This window comes from Lagenorhynchus albirostris, chromosome 2 (assembly GCF_949774975.1).
Source record: "Lagenorhynchus albirostris chromosome 2, mLagAlb1.1, whole genome shotgun sequence".
Lineage (NCBI taxonomy): Eukaryota > Metazoa > Chordata > Mammalia > Artiodactyla > Delphinidae > Lagenorhynchus > Lagenorhynchus albirostris.
This window is the reverse complement of record NC_083096.1, coordinates 148,728,370-148,746,335: the sequence shown is the minus strand read 5'-3', so window position 1 is coordinate 148,746,335 and position 17,966 is coordinate 148,728,370. Positions and strand designations below refer to the sequence as shown.

At 47.1% G+C, this 17,966-nt stretch overlaps 3 protein-coding genes across 7 annotated transcripts in view; 1 reads left to right on the top strand and 2 right to left on the bottom strand.

Moving 5' to 3' along the window:
- Positions 1 to 898, top strand: part of NASP (nuclear autoantigenic sperm protein) — a 35,184-nt gene extending 34,286 nt beyond the window's left edge. For all 3 annotated transcript variants that reach the window (XM_060140176.1, XM_060140175.1, XM_060140177.1), the window contains 2 exons: positions 90 to 218; positions 709 to 898. In XM_060140176.1, the coding sequence (XP_059996159.1) occupies positions 90 to 218; positions 709 to 789 (210 nt within the window). In that variant the 3' untranslated portion in view covers positions 790 to 898. The remainder of the gene's footprint in view (positions 1 to 89; positions 219 to 708) is intronic.
- CCDC17 (coiled-coil domain containing 17) lies at positions 79 to 6,965 on the bottom strand. Of its 2 annotated transcripts, XM_060140178.1 has the most exons (13): positions 6,386 to 6,965; positions 6,227 to 6,301; positions 5,903 to 6,125; positions 5,652 to 5,814; positions 5,350 to 5,433; positions 5,143 to 5,261; positions 4,778 to 4,894; positions 4,397 to 4,545; positions 4,196 to 4,293; positions 3,834 to 4,037; positions 3,453 to 3,663; positions 3,275 to 3,385; positions 79 to 2,973 (listed from the first exon to the last, which is right to left on the bottom strand). In XM_060140178.1, the coding sequence occupies exons 1-13, from the start codon at positions 6,557 to 6,559 to the stop codon at positions 2,836 to 2,838; spliced, it is 1,866 nt and encodes a 621-aa protein (XP_059996161.1). In that variant the 5' UTR covers positions 6,560 to 6,965; the 3' UTR covers positions 79 to 2,835. The 2 variants fall into 2 exon arrangements, with proteins under 2 accessions (XP_059996161.1, XP_059996162.1); XM_060140179.1 differs by lacking the exon at positions 79 to 2,973 and having other exon boundaries at positions 2,982 to 3,663; positions 6,386 to 6,630.
- A 1,610-nt stretch (positions 6,966 to 8,575) lies between these two features.
- Positions 8,576 to 17,966, bottom strand: part of GPBP1L1 (GC-rich promoter binding protein 1 like 1) — a 56,866-nt gene continuing 47,475 nt past the window's right edge. For both annotated transcript variants that reach the window (XM_060140174.1, XM_060140173.1), the window contains exons 8-12: positions 13,421 to 13,561; positions 12,797 to 12,955; positions 11,506 to 11,630; positions 10,513 to 10,615; positions 8,576 to 9,660 (exon numbers count right to left, since the gene is read on the bottom strand). In XM_060140174.1, coding sequence (XP_059996157.1) covers positions 9,508 to 9,660; positions 10,513 to 10,615; positions 11,506 to 11,630; positions 12,797 to 12,955; positions 13,421 to 13,561 — 681 coding nt within the window. In that variant the 3' untranslated portion in view covers positions 8,576 to 9,507. The remainder of the gene's footprint in view (positions 9,661 to 10,512; positions 10,616 to 11,505; positions 11,631 to 12,796; positions 12,956 to 13,420; positions 13,562 to 17,966) is intronic.

The window sequence follows — 17,966 nt, the reverse complement described above, 5'->3', positions numbered from 1 at the left end:
GAGGGGGGCGTTAAGGAATTGTTTTACAGTTGTCCTTTTGAAAACATTAAGCACACTTGTGAAGCCTTCACCATTAATTATATCTTTAGAGAAAACCGGAGGAAGAGAGCCCCCGGAAAGATGATGCAAAGAAAGCCAAACAAGAGCCGGAGGTGAATGGAGGCAGTGGGGATGCTGTCTCCAGTGGAACTGAAGTTTCGGAAAACATGGAGGAGGAGGTGGGCAGTTAAGCAGGGTTTGGACACTTGCCTCATTTCCCCTTGTTCTCAGGGCCTGGAGAAACCAGTCCTTCTAAGTGCATGTTCCCCAACTTGAGCCTGTTTGGATTACTTGAGTGCAACCCTCAAAAACAATGAGGTCATACAGGAAACAGTTTGGTTACAAAATATAGGACGTCTCATTGACAAATGGAACCTATATACATATCACTGGTCCCACTCTAATGAATGTATGAGAAGACACTTAATTGGCAAGACCATTCAGTCTTTTTTTGCTCCTCTTTCTAATATGAACACTGGCTCTGTCAGCCCTATTACAGAGAATTTAGGAAATGGCCTTATAACTTGTGGTCATTGCTCTTTTAGTGTAGAGAGCAAAGCAGATAAGGGACCTGTGTTTATTTCCTCTGACTGAGGCCTGCTCAGTTGTGTAAGAAAGAATGGCTTAAAGTAGGGTCACTTATGCCCAGGCTCCCTGTTTATCTTCCAGGCTGAGAATCAGGCTGAATGCCGGGCAGCAGTGGAGGGGACAGTGGAGGCTGGAGCTACAGTTGAAAGCACTGCATGTTAAGAGAGGGAGCAGAGCCTTCCTCCCAATGGAAAGTGTTTTTGTATATAATGTATTTTTTCACTTTTGGGGGATTCTTTTTGTATAACTTCAATAAAGATTGTAAGCAAAGGTTGAGGCTTTGATGATTTTTTTTTTTTTCCTTAAATATTGGCTAAATGTGTGCCTTGGAGCACTCCGGGTTTTATATGGTGGCCAAAGGTTTTTGTGGGGTTTTTTTCCCTCCTCTACTGATCTCTGTGTTGGAAGTTCTAATCCAGATTCCTGTCTGATGTGGAGGTGATGAAATCAAGTGTGGCTGTAGGCCCTTATCTTCCAATGGTGCTATATTTTTTCCATCTTAAATACTCTGAACCCAGCTGTCTTGTGAACTTTGAATGGTGCTCTCCCTGGACAGGAGCTATAAAAAACAAGACTTGGTGAAGATCTTGCTGTTCGGTGCTGATACTGTTTGATGGACTTTGACTGTGAACTGATAAGAGCTTCTAAGCCAGGCCTTAGGTGGCACCTGTCTTATCCACCTCGTCTCCAACTGGGGCCATAATCCTGTCCTGGAAAAAAGAACTGAAGAAAACTTGGGGCTGGGGAGGGGGGAGTGGTCCTTGAGGAAACTGGTGTGCTAATTGTAGAAAATTGAGCTTTCTGGTTTGAAAGTGACTAAGGGACTGACTGATGGACACTCTGGATGTGGTTGGAAGAAGGAATCTGGGGGGAGAACTGGCTGGTTGAGTTATATTTGTTATAACAGAAAATATCAACAGTTGGAATTGTTACCTGTCCACAGTTTTGACTTCTTAAATAAAGATGCTAAAAAGCTCTTGGTCTCTGGACTTGTGTTTAAAGATCTTAGAGTGGGATCATGGGCTGCCTGAGCATTTCAGTGGGATGTGGGGTTGAAAGGTGGATAATGGGTCAGCAGTTCTGGCTGCCCAGTGTAAGGGTGCTGGTGGTTAGGGCACTGTTACTAAAGCCATCCCATTGGGCCCTCGCTGATGTCCAGGGTGCAGGGCTAGTGTGAGACCCATGACTCGGCTGCCTCTGACCTGACCTTTAAGAAATTGGTATTCACCAGGCAGTATTTGGATCTGAATTCCAAACAGTGCCTGCCCTCTACTACCTAAGGGGTTTAGTATTTCCAGCATTCATAGGGCTACTTTGCTGCACTGTAGAGACAGCAGGTTAGAACCTGCAGTTTGAATATCTAATGTTGGAGGCAGAGGGAGCTTTTTTTTTTTTTTTTTTGCGCAGTACGCAGGGCTCTCACTTTTGTGATCTCTCCCGTTGCGGAGCACAGGCTCTGGACGCGCAGGCTCGCGGCCATGGCTCACGGGCCTAGCCGCTCCGCGGCATGTGGGATCTTCCCGGACTGGGGCACGAACCTGGACTCTTTACCACTGCGCCACCAGGGAAGCCCGGAGGGAGTTCTTGACTACCAGGCCTTTGACCTTTGGCTGACACTGGGGTCTGGGGCCACGCCCAATATAACAATTCAGGTTTCACTTGTGACCATCCCCCCTGCCGCCAACTTGGGAGGAACATGACTGGGTTGTCTTTCTGTAAGTATATATGGCTACAGGAGCTCCCTGTTTCATGGTGACCTTGAGAACCTGGAAGGCTTCCTGGGTGATGTCCTGAAGAAGCTTGGATTTGGATGAAGAAGTGGGCGGTAAGACTGGCTTTAGCAAAAAAAAACAGGAATGAGTTCATCAAGTTCCTTTAGCTGAATGAAAGACTGTCTCCAAGTCACCTTTCAGAGAATTTTCTTATATGCCGGGCAATACTGTAAATACCTGACATATCTGTTTAATCCTCACATCAATCTTTTTTACAAAAGGATAAGAAAGGCCAAGTACTTGTGGAAGGTGGTAGAGCTGTGATGGGAGCTCATGTTGTGTGTTCACATCTGTATTTGCTTCCAGACCCTCTGTCAGAACATGGAGTAGTAAAGCTGCAGATGGGAGAACAGGCCTCAGTCTAGGCCCCAGTCCTGTGCCTGTGAAGCTACTCATACGCCCATTCTTCTGGACTCAGAAAGCCAGTGGGGGTGGGTCAAAGCTGTGCTGAGGGCGCAAACCCTCCTCTCTGTGCTTGACTCTGCCGCTGGTGGGGGTCTTCAGGAGGAGGGGGGTCAACAAAGCCAGCTGTTGGGGCCAGGGAGCTGGCCTCCAGTGAAGATGAGTTGGGCACCTGTGGAACAAGGAGAAGGTCGATCTTTAGCAAAAGGTTTATGTAGAGGTTAACAGCACAGTTTCTGGCGTCAGACCACCTTAGAGTCAACTGCTTACTGTGAACCAAGTTAACCTTGTGCTCTGATTTTCTTACTTGCTTACACAGTAGTACATACCTAATAGGATATGTGAGGGTCACATGAGTTAATTCACAGAAAACATTTAGTAGTGGGTTGGCACATACACAGTGATCAACAAATGCTGGTTATTAACCACATCAGCCACACCTGTGGGGTCCCCAGTTATAGTTGGGCCCTCACCAGAGGTGGGTACTGGTACTCGTGGGCACTTGCTGGATTGATGTCTGCCAGTGTCTGTACATCTGCATCTCTTGCATTCACCAGCCGCAGAAAGAGCTCGGCCTGACCTACCTGGGAAGAGGTGAAATGGTACTGCATCTGTACCGTGGAGGACCCAGTCCCCATCCTCCACACTCACCTGGGGAATCCCATTCAGCTGCCCAAAGCTAAGGCTGGGGTCCAGAGGAAGGGTCCGAAGTGGGAGACGCCAGCGACCACTTAGCACCCTCTGATCCCGGTCAAATAGCACCAGCGAGGCCCAGGCTTTTGGCAGTGGTGCTTTAGCCCATGCCAGCCCCTGCCAGGCTTGCAGCTCACAGACCAAGGATACTGATGGTGAAGGTGGTAGTCTAGAGCAACCAAAAACAGGTGTCAGGAGCCAGAAGTGGCTGTGCTCCCTTCCTAGGACTTGGCCCTCAGGGCCAGTGGCCCTGTATACAGATGAGAAAATGTAGCAGAATGAGGGACAAGCCTCAATTGCGGCAAAAAGCACCAACATCATAAATCTCCACCTACTGACCTGGGTATAGGCTGCCTGCTGGCAAGGATGGCACAGTTGCCCATCGGCCCAGGAGCTGGAGGTGGGGGCAAGCAAAGGGCTGGGGGCAACGCTGTGGTCCCTCCTGTATCCTGTCCATCTCGGGCCAAGCCAGTCAATAGTTGCACCCAAATCCAAGAAGCCTCAAGGCCCCGCAGGAAGTCATAGAAAATGACAAGGCCAGCCCTAGGAAACACAGGCCTCAAGCGCACACACACCCAAGTCCTCCTCTCACCCTCCCAACCCCCAGCCAGTCCCCCCACCCTAGCTGGCCCTAGTGGGTCTCCTTAACCAGCAGTGGTGACCAAGTCACAGAAGATGTCAAAGGAGGGAGCAGGCCTCACCCAGGGTCGTAGGGTGCAGGGCCCAGAACGTCAGTTGTGGGCAGGAGGAAGTGTGGATCCAGGCCCAGGTTCCTGGTCATGGTTCCAGGAAGCTGCCACTGCAGGGGAAGAGTCAATTCCTCCAGAAAGCCTCCTAGGTGTTCTATGCTCCCCCAACTGCACAGAGCAGAACTGCCCCTGTCCCAACCCCTGGGTCCTCACAGCCTTTTCGGCGCCACCCAAGAATAGGACGCCTGTGGAGTGTGGAAGCAGCGGCAGCGGGGGAGCCACTGGAGGCGGGAGGCTTGGGGGATCTTCCCTTCTTCTCAGGCGTGGGCTGGGATTGGCCACAAGTCTCGGCTCCCTGTGCCCTAGGTGCAGGGGAAGAGTAGGGCGCCCTTGAGCAGGACGCAGCAAGTAACTGGGCTGAGGTACTCCTCCCCCAAGAGCCAAACCCCTACGGACACCTGGAGATTGGCATGGACACAGACTGATTGGGCTCAGACACAGGTCTTATTCCCCGTGCATGGTGCCTCTAACCCCTTCCTCTGAGCCTGGCCTGCTGGGGAGGGCTAGGCGGGGGGGAATTGGGTGCTCACTGACCCCAGGGCACCCGGCCTGCACCCCTCTGCATCTGTAAAGCCAGGATTTCTGCCTCCAGGCGCCGATTTTCAGCCTCCACTGCTAGAAGCTCCTTGAATGCGGCACCTGCCTGTCTTCCTGCGATTGAACAAGTCTGACCTGTCATCTCTGACAGCTGGTGACCAGCTGCTCTGAGCAGCTCTCCAGCCTTAGGATTCTCTGGACAAGGCTGGACTTGTCAGCTAACATTGCAGGCACCCCCCGCAAAGACAGGTGTTCTACCTTGGGTTTTTGCTCAAATGGTTCCCAAGCCAAAGATGTCCTCCCTCATCGCCCTTTTCTCTCCCCAGGGCTAAGGCCCTCCTGGCTGGCCCCCTCATGTTCACCCCTGCGGGTCCGCGACCGCCGAAGCTCCAGAGCTGACGCCTCCACTTGTAACTGCCATATCCAGCCCAGAACGCCGGTGTCCCGGCCCCCGCCTCGAATGTAGGCCTCACGCAGGGCCCTAGGGATTAGGGGACAAGAAGGCAGAAGCGTTTTTCCAGGACCGATCAGCGTTTTGCCCCGTGCCCGCCTCGGGGCCCGGATCTTACCCGATCTCCGCAGCCAGAGTCCCTGGGTTTGCCTGTAGCACCGGACCACAGAGTTCTGCCTCTCGTAAGGCGTTCAGCCGAGTCCTGGGGTGGAGGACGGCCGGCGCGGGGGCGGAATCAAGGACCCAGACCCCGGGCCTCCGGCAGCGCCGCCCCTTCCCGACCTCACTCGCGCGGCCTTCCAGCCGAGTCCGGGTGCATACCTCGCACGTCCAGCCGGGCCAGGCCCCGCCCCCCGCTCCGGCCCCGCCCCCCCGCCAGCCGGTGACTCGGAGCTCCCGGGACCGGCTCGTCGGCCTCACCCGGGGTTGGCCTGTAGCTGCTGAACGTGCGCCCCTAACTCCTCTAGAGCACCCCGCGTTCGCCCGGCCTCTGCCCGGAGTTCTCGAAGCTCCCGCTCCAGGCTGAATATGCGTGATTTCCCGTCCCGGGTCCAAGCCAAACCTTGGAGGTGCCGGCTCAGTTCTGAGGGGGTAAGAGATCAAATCAGAACGGGTCGGGCGACCTCAAGCCAAGGGGGAGGGTGGGCCCTAGTCCCCCTCTTTTCCCTTACCCTCGCCGCGTCGCTCCAGGGCACAGCTCTGTGCCTTGGTCTCTGCCAAGAGCCTTGCGTGAGTCCGGTGCAGCGCCCGCAGCCGCTCGCCGGGGCTCCCAGCAGTCTCGTAGTTGGGACTCTGAGTCGGTGCCTCTGACCGCCTCCAGGGCCCCTGTGACCCTCTGGGGACCTCTGTTATGCTGGGTCGCATTTCCTGCAGATACAGCCGCAGCCGCTGCACCTGGAGGTAACAGTAACCCGCAATCTCCATGTTGGGGTAATCTGACCCACGCGTGATCTGTAGGTTTGGTGGGGAGGCTCAGTGGGGAAATCCAGGTATACCTCATCTGTTAGCCTCTTCAGAGCCGATTTGCTGGCCTCCTGGTCTGGGAGGCCCTGGTGTTCTTCTGGCACAACCTGGGTACAGGGTGTGGGGTGAGGAATCCTCTGAGAGTTACAGTCACTTCAGTACCATCTCATGGCCATGGAGGAGGCCCTTACCCTGGGTACCCGTGGTTCAGTGGCTATTGGGGGCTGTTCTCCAACTGTCAGCTCCCGGGGCTGACGGCCAATGCAGAAGCGCTGAGTGTGGGTGGCCAGCAGGGCCCAGGAACGGAAAACCATGTCACAGGACCCACAGGGCAGGAGCCCTAGCTCCCCGGAGTGGGAGTCCATGGGATGGGACTCCTTTCCTGATAGCAGCCAAGACCTGCAGAAGACAGAACAGAGGGGCAGGGGAAAGGGAAAGGAGGATGAAATAGCCAAAGGCAGAGAGGAAAGGCCAGGTTTACCGGTTCAAGTTTATGTTTGGAGAGGAGCTAAAGCTCCCTGGGCAACAACCTCAGGTCTGGGCAGGTCTGGTGAGTGAGCGGGCAGGCTTGGTCACCTTAGGGAGGAGCCCCTGGCTTGAAAAAGATGTCATAAAATCTGTTCCCATTGCATGAGTATGGGCAAGTCTCTAACACCACACCTTGGTTTTCTTGCCTATATTAATAAAGGGGAGCAAAGAGCTGCCTCCTAAACTAGCTGAGCCCATATCACATACTCCGTCTTGGTTATTTAATAGCCTCTGGCAGGGAAATGTCACCTTGTTCGTTCTAGTTTTGCCCAAGTGGATGTAACCCAAGTTAGTGTCATTCTCCATTCCAAGGAATACCTGAGTAAGAGGAGGCATTCTGCCTGGAAACCATGTCTTTCCCGTAGACTAAAAGCTTTTCCTTGGGCTTCCCTGGTGGCGCAGTGGTTGGAGTCCGCCTGCCAATGCAGGGGACATGGGTTCGTGCCCCGGTCCGGGAAGATCCCACATGCCGCGGAGCAGCTGGGCCCGTAAGCCATGGCCGCTGAGCCTGCGCGTCCGGAGCCTGTGCTCCGCAACGGGAGAGGCCACAACAGTGAGAGGCCCGCGTACTGCAAAAAAAAGCTTTTCCTTGCACGGTGCCTCTCTGGAAGTAACATCTTTTGCATAACCAAGTCATACCAAGGCCCCCTAACTCCTAGTTCCTGCCCCTAGGCGCCGCCCTGCCGCCCCCACAAGATAATCAACACAGCTGAAGGAATGAAAGTTCTGGGAGAACACAATGAATCAGAAGAGGGAATCAAATACAGAAAGGTAAACTCTTCACTCAGGACTAGCCAGGGGCCACACAGGCCCCGTTCCTGCTGACCAGATTTCCCTGCCACCCCCACCCAAATATATGAATCCAACAGAGGCAGGAGCTCTGACCTAGCCCCATGTTTCTAAACAAGGCAGGTAGTGGTGCCCCCGCTCCCAGGTATGTAAGGCCAAGCTATGACTAGCAGCAGCTTACAAAGTGTTTCAAAGTATGTAATCTCAATTGTCCAGCTCAATTCCAAGTGGAAAAGAGGTACATTTTTAGAAATTTGTTCTGAGAAAGCTACTAAGTGGCAAAGCCGAAGACCAAACATATAGGATATCTCTATGTCAACCTACTTCTCATTGCCAATTTATAGCTCATTTTATAGTATTTCATTGATCCTACGATGCACACTTTTTCATATTTTAACACTGAAATCAGGATTCACAATTAATGGAGTGTCATAACTGGCAAGTTTTCTTATTAGTACATAAAATGTCTTAAAATAGATATACTCAATGAAATATGATATAGTTCTTTCTGTTCTATCTCAATCACCATTTCCACAGTTCATATGTGCACTGCTTATACTACTAGCAGGAGAAGCCCCTACTAGCAGGAGAGACTACCGTACGTTATGGCACATAAGGTCTCTGCCTTCCTAGCCTTTAGAATCTAGCAATTATGCTGGTTACTCTACCTCTAGTCTCTACCCCTTCTGGAGCCTACACTACAAGTTAGTTTTACCCTTCTAACAAGTGGTCAGGCCTGTTATTCCTTTGCTTGTCTCCCATTAGAGCATGATCTCGGGCCTGTATATCCACTAGGGACCATGTGCTGTAGGGCTGGCTGAAGAGTGCCAGTTTCGGTATCTGTTGTTTAGTTTAACTTCTAATTGTCCATCAGATCTTGGCCTAAGGTTCCATTTTTTATGTAACCCTACTGAGCTGGGTGCTCCTTGCATTCCCAGGGCCTTGCACAATGCCCAGGACACCCTATGTTCTTATTTAGCAGAAAAATTGAGGCACAGACTTCCTTAAAAAATAGGCACACTGGTAAATACATGGGCAGTGAAAAACAGTTTCAGAAAGGAAACTTGGGTTTCTGATTTTATTACTGGTAGTTTATTGCACAGGTTTTTCTGCATCAAAAACATATCTGCTAAAAGGAGAAACAGGTGTGTCTGAATTCAGATTTCCCTCAGACCTCTAAAAGTAGTATTTCCCCTAAAAAAGAATCCACTCATCTAATTTTAAAGAAAATATACTTCTTACACAAGACAATCCAAACTGATGCAAAATATTTATTCCAAGTTAGTTATTTTATGCAGTAGTTTTCCCCCTCAACAGACTTGTGATAACCACATCTTTTAAATCTGTAAATAATGTTATCAAAATAATCTTAATCTTTGAAATCTCACAAAAATGTATATTTTACAATCCACCCTGAATATCAAGGCTGCAAGAATAACACATTTCCTATATCCAAATATTTTACAGCTGTACCCAGAAAGAAAAAAAAAAAAGTGAAAAAACCATATATGCTGGGTTAAGGGCTAATGTTACCCGAGCAGCCAGAAATAAAATAAAATATCCAAATTATTAGCATTAATTTAATACAATTATAACTTCAATAGTCACTTTGTCATTGACAATGATTGCTTGAGCACAGGGGTGAGTGCCCCAAGGGCTGGTAGTAGAAGCTGCTGCTGCAGACCAGTGTCTCCTCCTCTCTGCCCTGCCAGCTCCCACCTGTGCGTCGCCCCATATATACTGTGTGTATGTGTGTGTGTTTTAAAAATCTTTCCCACCACATGAAGTTCTATTAAGCAGATAACAGGGAAGAACAACAAAAGCTAAACAAGCCAATCGCTCGCTCTCTCTTTGGGATATGATTATTTCCCTTGTGCATGAAGTATTCAACAACAACATAAGAAAAGGAAAAGGAAAAGAATGATTTCTTCTGTATAACCCCTAAATGCACAAGCTGAGTTTACTGGGTCAGATTTAACAGTAAGCATTTATAAGCCTACTTCCAGGCATCGTCATCAGATGTTTCACTGCTACTTGTTTCCGTGTCTGAGTCCTCAAACTCTGCTTTACAAGTGTTTCTCCAAGGGGAGAATAGGCTAGAACTTCGGCTCTGCAAGAAGCCATTCTTCCCAAAGCCATTTCTTCTCAGCTGTGGTTGGCAAGGGAAAGACAGAAAAAGACAACCGTCAGTAACTACACTGGCCCATGGGACCTGGGAAAGCCCAGGTCTCAATTCAATTCTAGGCAGAATGTAGAGGGGGACCGTTCTAAGAGACTGAAGATTTCTTATAGCAGTGCTTTTCAAACTGTAATGTGCCAATTAATCACCTAAGGATCTCTTTAAAATGCAGACTGATTCAGTATGTCTGGGGTACAGTTTGAGATTTCCTATTTCGACAAGTTCTCAGGTGATGACAATGACAGGGGAACAGAGTTCTGAGTAGCAAAGTCTTTATGTCAACCTATACTTTTCTTTATAGGATTTTAACACCATTGTTATTTATGCTTTAAATATATACCACCTGAACGTAAGTTTCATGAAGTTTGTAGAGACCTGGCAGTGTTTTACTCAGAGAAAGAATGCAGGCATTTGTTGAAGAAATTCAGATAGGCTATTTGGCTTCTTGGCTCTGGCTGGACTACCAGAGGTAAACCACAGAGCTGGAAGCAGAGGGTTAGCCTGCTTAGCCAAACACCAAGGGCTCAGCCCATAACCTCGGGAATACAGCCTTGTGGTTCTGATAAGGAGTTAGAGCTTCCAGGATGAAATAACATACTGCTTTCTGAAATCTGCTAACTACTGACCTGGTTTTTGTGTCCACCACTGGCCTGGGCAGAATGAGATGCTCCTTCATATTTCTACAATGGCAACTTATTAAGTAACTTTTCTTTTTCAAGGTCTTTCTCACACCCTAAACTGGGGCTTCCTAAGGGCAATGATTGTCCTATCTCCTTTCTCTCCTAGTCATTAACTGGTCTCCAGCAAAAGTTTATGACATACCTCCTCTGTCTTCATGTGGAACTCTTTGAGCTCATCCTCTGTGAGGGGAAGGCAATTCTCATCATTTTCAGGATACTCCTGCCATCCCATTGCTTTCAATAACCTGGTAGAGGCAGGTCAGGCAAAAAAAATATACCTTTAAGCATAACTGAGAAATCCACAACTTTCCAGCCCAGGGGCAATGGTACCCACCTAGATGTTAGAGAACTTGGGTTTTTCTTTTCTTCCCAGTGGGATAAGCTTTAATTATGACTACTTAGGTGCTTGGAATTAGATGGAGGATCTCCGTAGTTGCTCTTTGGAGAGCATAAGAGCTATAGAGAAGGGACGGTAGAAGTAGCAGTATAGAGTCAAACTATCCCACAGACGAAACAGAAGAAATCTCACTTTGTCTCCTGTGAGCAAATTAGTACATAGCCACATGTACCTAAGTTCTCTTTTAATTTCATGGCACTGTGGACTCCATAACCTTGTGATCTTGTTGACCCCTTTTAAAGTTCCTCTGGACAGGAGCCCCTTTTCAGGAAGGTACTTGGCAGGCCCCATCTGCCATCCAGTTGCCCACACAGCTTGGCTGGCTCTGTGTTCAAGGCCCTCATTTAAAGAACAAGATCCATTACCTTCGGGCCTCATGAATCCCAAGGCCCCTTAAAGGGGTCTTGTGGTAACTTCTCACTTGGGCCAGGAGGGGCCAAGGGGCCACCACAACAGCACCAGGAAACAGGTCTCACCCCACCCCACCCCTTCCAACTGGAGCCGTAAACTGAGTCTGAAACTAAACTACAAGAATGCCTTGGAGAGGAGGGTCTGAAAACGCTAGCTGAGTCTGTAAAGGAATACCCAGTGGGCAACAGGCCAACCTGCGGCACACAGAGAGAACAAGGTGTGGTGCTGGGGGCACTTCTCTCTGTACGGGACTCTGAAATGTCTTAAGTATGTTGAAACTCCTTGTAGGCCATACACAGCATGCCTTGTGATCTGACCCTCACTTACCTGTGCTCTGCTTCCAAAGAGTGAGAGAGGACCTCCCCTTCGTCTTCTACGGGGAGATCAAGACCATTCTGATGACAGCCTTCCTCTCCATTTTCTTTTGGTTCAGGTGTGCTGTTGTCCTCTGACTGAAATAAGGAAAGGAAGGACATATTTGGTTTAATACCCCTTTGGGGCAAGATAAGCAATCTAAGAGATTAAGAAGTCAGAACCCAGGAAAATGCTTTCTAGAAAAGGATCTCAGCCAATAGGTTTTTCCCACTTAAAAACGAGAACTTGCTCATCTTGCTAATAAGATTTCCAAAGGATACTAACTGGCTACCATCTTAACTTCAGGTTATGGCAACTGTGGCAGAAGCTACTAGATGCCTATGCAATATCAATTTTCTATTCTTCCTTACTGATTTGGACTAAGGAACCAATGCGCTCAGCTTTTAAAAAGTTCACTTTCCTAGGCTCCCTTGCAGCTAGGAGTGGCTATTTGACAGTTGGCCAATAAAATGTAAGTGGAAATTGCAGGGGTGGCTTTTAAGAAAGCATTTAAAAAAGGGACAGACATCCGTTTTCAGGTTTTTGGCTCTGTCCTTTCCCTAACTAGAATGTGGATGGGAGCACAACTACCCTAGTTCCAAGGCGACCAAAACTTACAAGTTTCCTGATAATACGAATGAGCTGCCATTACCCTCTTGGACAGGGAACTCTAACCTTCCTGTTGCAGGATACCAAAAAGAAACCCTCTTGTTTTACGGTTCTGTTCGTCAGATTTTCTTATATTAGAATTAAATATAACCCTTAAAGGGACTTCCCTGGTGGTCCAGTGGGTAAGACTCTGTGCTCCCAATGCAGGGAGCCCGGGTTCAATCCCTGGTCAGGGAACTAGATCCTGCATGCATGCCACAGCTAAGAAGTCTGCATGCTGCAACTAAGAGTTTGCATGCCATAACTAAGACCTGGAGCAGCCAAAAAAAAAAAAAAAAAAAAAAAAATATATATATATATATATATATATATATGCTTCTATAATTTACCAACTTCTTACCAACTTCAATTCAAGGCTTAAGCAGTGCTGCCCTGTTTAAGAGCACTAAGTCCTAAGGCAGCTATCACTGAAATGAGCCCTAATTTGAAATATGCTGAACAAAGAACTGAACTCGCTTTATCACAGACTGTTACTCCTCCAGACAAATCTCTGTCATTTTAAAAATGTACCACATCTTTCTCGCTTAAAAACAAAAAGCACATGTATAACATAAAAGAACACTTATGTTGCCCCAGAAAAACCCTTTGCTCTTACATCCTCCAGCTTCTCACAGTCTCTGCTCTCTGAGAAGTCTCCATTCCGGTCATCCTTCAGAGTCTTCAGGAACTCGCTCTTCCTGTCAGTAGTTCGGCGGGTCAACTTGGTCAGACGAGAGGAGCTGATCTCAATTGGAGGAGTGGTGCTGGCGGGGCTCTGGGCAAATACCACAAATAGGTTGCTCTTGACAGCAAAGAGTAAGTACTGGGATTCTCTAGGTCACTTCTACAAGGTACTGCTTTCCAGAATCTGGTAGCCTATTTATCACTCTTTTACCAAAAATAAACTATCCTTTTCATTTAAACAGACTTCAGCTCTGCTGAGTTCTTACAGTTAAAACCAGATGGTTTAAATAGCACCTCTCCGATCTTTCTCCAGATGCCAGCATAACGCCAGTCAAACACAGGCCAACCATGGTTTACCAAAGGGCAATGACCCCACCCAGCTACTGCCCATCTTTGGATGCTGATGGGAATCACCAGTAAAAAAAAATGACTTTGAGCTAAGCATAACTACAAAGGAAATGGAGTCAGAGCTGTACACGTCACAACACTTACCTCAGTTTAAGCAAACGGGAAATGGCAACTTTAGAAAAGGCTGCTTAGCTTTATTCTCACTCACCTCTTTGGGAGAGCTTAAAACTATACCACCAGCCAGTACTACTGGTTTGGTAACAGAGATTGGACTGGTAAAAGCAGACTCCCGGCTAGAGGAAAGGGATCCTGATTTGTGTTCCATTCTGTTAGCTTTCCACGCACTGGGCTACATGGGAAGAGAGAACAAATCAGTCAGAACAGCATGCAGACAGAAGCTCAGCCTGTAAGATCATAAGGAGTGAAATGTTATGTGCAAACATGAATTCCAAGAGTTCACCTGTCTCAACACGATTGGGAGGTATATAACCTTGAAGGAAAAAGGCAGACAGGAACCAGAAAAGCCATGGGATATTAACAGGTATTTCTCAAAAACAGAGCCCTAGTCCAATAAGCCTGGGAGATGCTAGGCTGAATATAGTTCGACAACAGGTTTCTTTTACTGTGCTGTTTCTCAAAGCACTTAACTATATATGTGAATTGAGAGGCAGATATACTACATAGCATTTTCTAAACTTATTTGACCCCCCCCAAATGTTTTCTTTTATAGTGTGCTGTTTGTTAACCTCTGATGTAATCCTGACAACCCCCCACCCCTGCCTCCAAAGAGCACATCAGAAAAATGATGTTTTCTAGGAACACTGATGGCAGGAGGCTAGTTACAGGCCAGGGTGGGCAATATAAATGGCTGGACAATCCTGGTTTAGTCCAGAGGTCCTTCTTTTGCTCGGTCTTGTGGGGTCTGGGCCCATTCTGTCACTCTGGCCCTGACCCCAACTATGATGGCAGCATAGTGTAGATGGAATACTCCATTTTTCCTGAGTCAATCACTCTTGTCTGAGGCACATCAATGGAGTGAGGCTAAAGAAAGTAAAAAAGTCTGTTTTTCCAAAATGAAACAATTAGAACCAAGAGATCTCTAGGACAAAGGAAGGGTCTGAGTGAAAAGGATTTCTTTCTTGTTATTAAAGAAGATAATATAGGCTAAAGAAAGGAATAAACTTCACAGAGTTATCTACTATGTACCAGATGCTTGATCTATTTTATTTAATTCTTAACCCAATCAGGTATAATTATGTCAAATTTTTACAGAGAATTACACTGACATTAAGAAAGTTATGTAATTTGTCTGAGGTTACTCAACTAGGATACAATATTGTTTTCCACAATGCCTCCAAAAAGAGCATGCCAGCAGATAAAAGAGACAACGACCTAACTGGAATGGAAATTAATTTTTTTCTTGCACTGATGAAAATCTAAAGATGGCTGCTTATTCAGGCTAAATATCAAAGACAATAGTTTCCCAGAGTTGCACAGGGTCACCAGATGCCTTGTCTTTTAATATTGCCACCTCAGGGCACAGAAACAGGTGAGTGTCTGCCACAATAGTATGATAGTTTTACCAGACAGTGTTACGTGCAACAGGATACTGACATCTCTTTCCAACTTTATTCCAACTTAATTTTCAGTAATTCAAACACTATATTATATAGTGTTTGGTTGCTCACTAGAGAAAACCATTATGCCCTGTACCCCCTTTATTAGAGGAATTATATATGTAGAAATCCACTGAGGTGAGGCACAAACTATTATGTATAAAATAAGCTACAAGGATATATTGTACAACATGAGGAATAATGGAGTATAACCTTTGAAAATTATGAATCACTATATTGTACACCTGTAACTTATATATTGTACATCAACCACACTTCAGTCAATCAATAAAGGAAGGAAAAAAAAGGAATCCACTAAAGTGAATCACGTATCAGCTGCTGTTTTCTTTTTAAAATATCCTCTCCTTTTCTCCTAACTCCAATCAACCTCAACTCTCCACCTCAAATGATCTTGTCTTCTACTGGACTGACGTCAGAAGATCCGGGGATTCCCTGGTGGCGCAGTGGTTAAGAATCCGCCTGCCAATGCGGGGTACGTGGGTTCGATCCCTGGCCTGGGAAGATCCCACATGCCATGGAGCAACTAAGTCCGTGTGCCACAACTACTGAGCCTGTGCTCTAGAGCCTGTGAGCCACAACTACTGAAGCCAGCGCGCCTAGAGCCTGTGCTCTGCGACAAGAGAAGCCACTGCAATGAGAAGCCCGTGCACCACAAAGAAGAGTAGCCCCTGCCTGCCCCAACTAGAGAAAGCCTACGTGCAGCAATGAAGACCCGATGCAGCCAAAAATAAATTAAAAAATAAAATAAAGTTATTAAAAAAAAAATTTCATCACTGGATCCAAACTCTCCCCAATTCTCTCCTTTGCATCTCAAGTTCCTTTGATAGGTCCCCCTCCCTTTCTACCATTCTACATCCATTTGTTCTCATTCCTTTATGAATTTATCAATTATTTCTCCTTTGTATCTTTAATCTCTTTCTCTCTAGTAAGTTCTTCCATTTTATCTACAAACATGCTAAGCCACCTTACTGAAGCGAAGGGGGAAAAAACAAAGATATATTTTCCCTTTTACTACAATCCTTTTATTTCCAAACTTTTCTGCATAATTCAGTATCTGCTGCCTTTCACTTGTTCATTCTTACTATTTAATTCCTTGCAACACTCAACTCTATCCCCATTTTAATGAAACAGCTCTTTCAATAAATAAGCAAAAATCTTGTCTTCATATTACATTCAATGGTCAGCTTTAAAATATCTTTTTGTAGAAGGAGAGATTACTTGTTACCTATCTTTTCTGAACCTGTCCCTCTTTCCCTTCTCAATTCCCTGATGCTTCATTCTCTTCTCGCCTCCTGAATTCCTTTCAGTGGATGTAGGCATACTCAGTGCTCTTCTACTGCAATCTGTTCCTAGGTGAACTTCATTAGAAAAACTAGTTATTTGTAATTGTTTAATCATTCAAATTGTTAAAATCATGGAGCTAATGTGACCCCTAAACTCTCACCTGAGCTTTTATAAAGACCTCCATCATTTGGCTTTAGTCTTACTTCTCCCCACCACTTCCCAACTACCAGCCATCCACTTGTCTTTTCCCAGACATGGCATGTTTTGCCTCCTTTTTTTACTTTATTTTATTTTATTTTATTTATTTTTGGCTGTGCTGCGTCTTCATTGCTGCGTGTGGTCTTTCTCTAGTTGCGGTGAGCGGGGGCTACTCTTCCGTGCAGTGTGTGGGCTTCTCACTGCGGTGGCTTCTCCTGTTGCAGAGCATGGGCTCTAGGCATGCGAGTTTCAGTAGCTGTGGCACACGCAGGCTCAGTAGTTGTGGCTCGCAGGTTCTAGAGCGCAGGCTCAGTAGTTCTGGCGCACAGGCTTTGTTGCTCTGTGGCATGTGGGATCTTCCTGGACCAGGGCTTGAACCCGTGTCCCCTGCATTGGCAGGCGGATTCTTAACCACACTGTGCACCAAGGAAGCTGCCCTCCCCCCGCTTTTTTGGTAACAAAGAGCTCCTCTGCCTGGAATGCCCCACCAACTTGCTCCTTAACAAACTCCTACTGTTTTTTTTTTCTTCTGGCTGCTCTGGGTCTTCGTTGCGGCGCGCAGGCTTCTCTCTAGTTGCTGCGCGTGGGCTTAGTTGCCCTGTGGCATGTGGGATCTTAGTTCCCCGACCATGGATCAAACCCACATCCCCTGCATTGGAAGGCGGATTCCCAACCACTGGACCATCAGGGAAGTCCGTCTCCTACTGTTTTAAAACTACCATTTGTTGACTAGTTTAGGATATGTCAGTACTATATTCCAAGTACTTCGAGTGGCATGAAGTCTGACTCTAAAACCAGAATTCTCATCCTCCTCTCTCCTTTTTATGCTTCAAGATGGGAAGCATTCTGGGGCAGTGGAAAGAGCCCTAGTTGAAGTTAGACAAACCTTGTTTTAGAGTCCCAAACTCCATAATTTTATTAGCAATGTAACCTCATATATTACATAATTTTCTACATCCTAGGATTAAGGTAAATGTTATATGTAAAAGGCCTAGTGAATGTCCTGGAACATAGTAAGATGTCAACAAATGGTAGTTCTCTTTCCTTTGCCACTTCAAAACCCAGTTCAGGGCTTCCCTGGTGGCGCAGTGGTTGAGAGTCCGCCTGCCGATGCAGGGGACACGGGTTCGTGCCCCGGTCCGGGAGGATCCCACGTGCCGCGGAGCGGCTGGGCCCGTGGGCCATGGCCGCTGAGCCTGCACGTCCGGTGCCTGTGCTCCGCAACAGGAGAGGCCCGCGTACCGCAAAAAAAAAAAACAAAAACAAAAACAAAACAACCACACACCAGTTCAAATATGACCTCATCTGTAAAGGCTCTGAGGACCCTCTCCAGGCAGGGCAGTACAATTATTTTTTATATGTGTCTCTTCACTAGACAGCAACTCTTTGAGATTATTTTTCTGACTCTAGTGGCATATAGCTTTTAAATACACAAATATTCGATGTTTAATAACTGTTGAACGCGTAGAGAAAATGAATGAATGGATAAATCCACACCTGCCTACTAGTTATCTCATCTCTGCCTTCCTCTAACATCTCACATTCAAGGGTCCCAGAACCACTCTCATCAACTTTTCCTGAAAACTCTGCTTTCTCTCTTCTCTAACTTCAGTGAAATGGTTCCACAGTTATCCC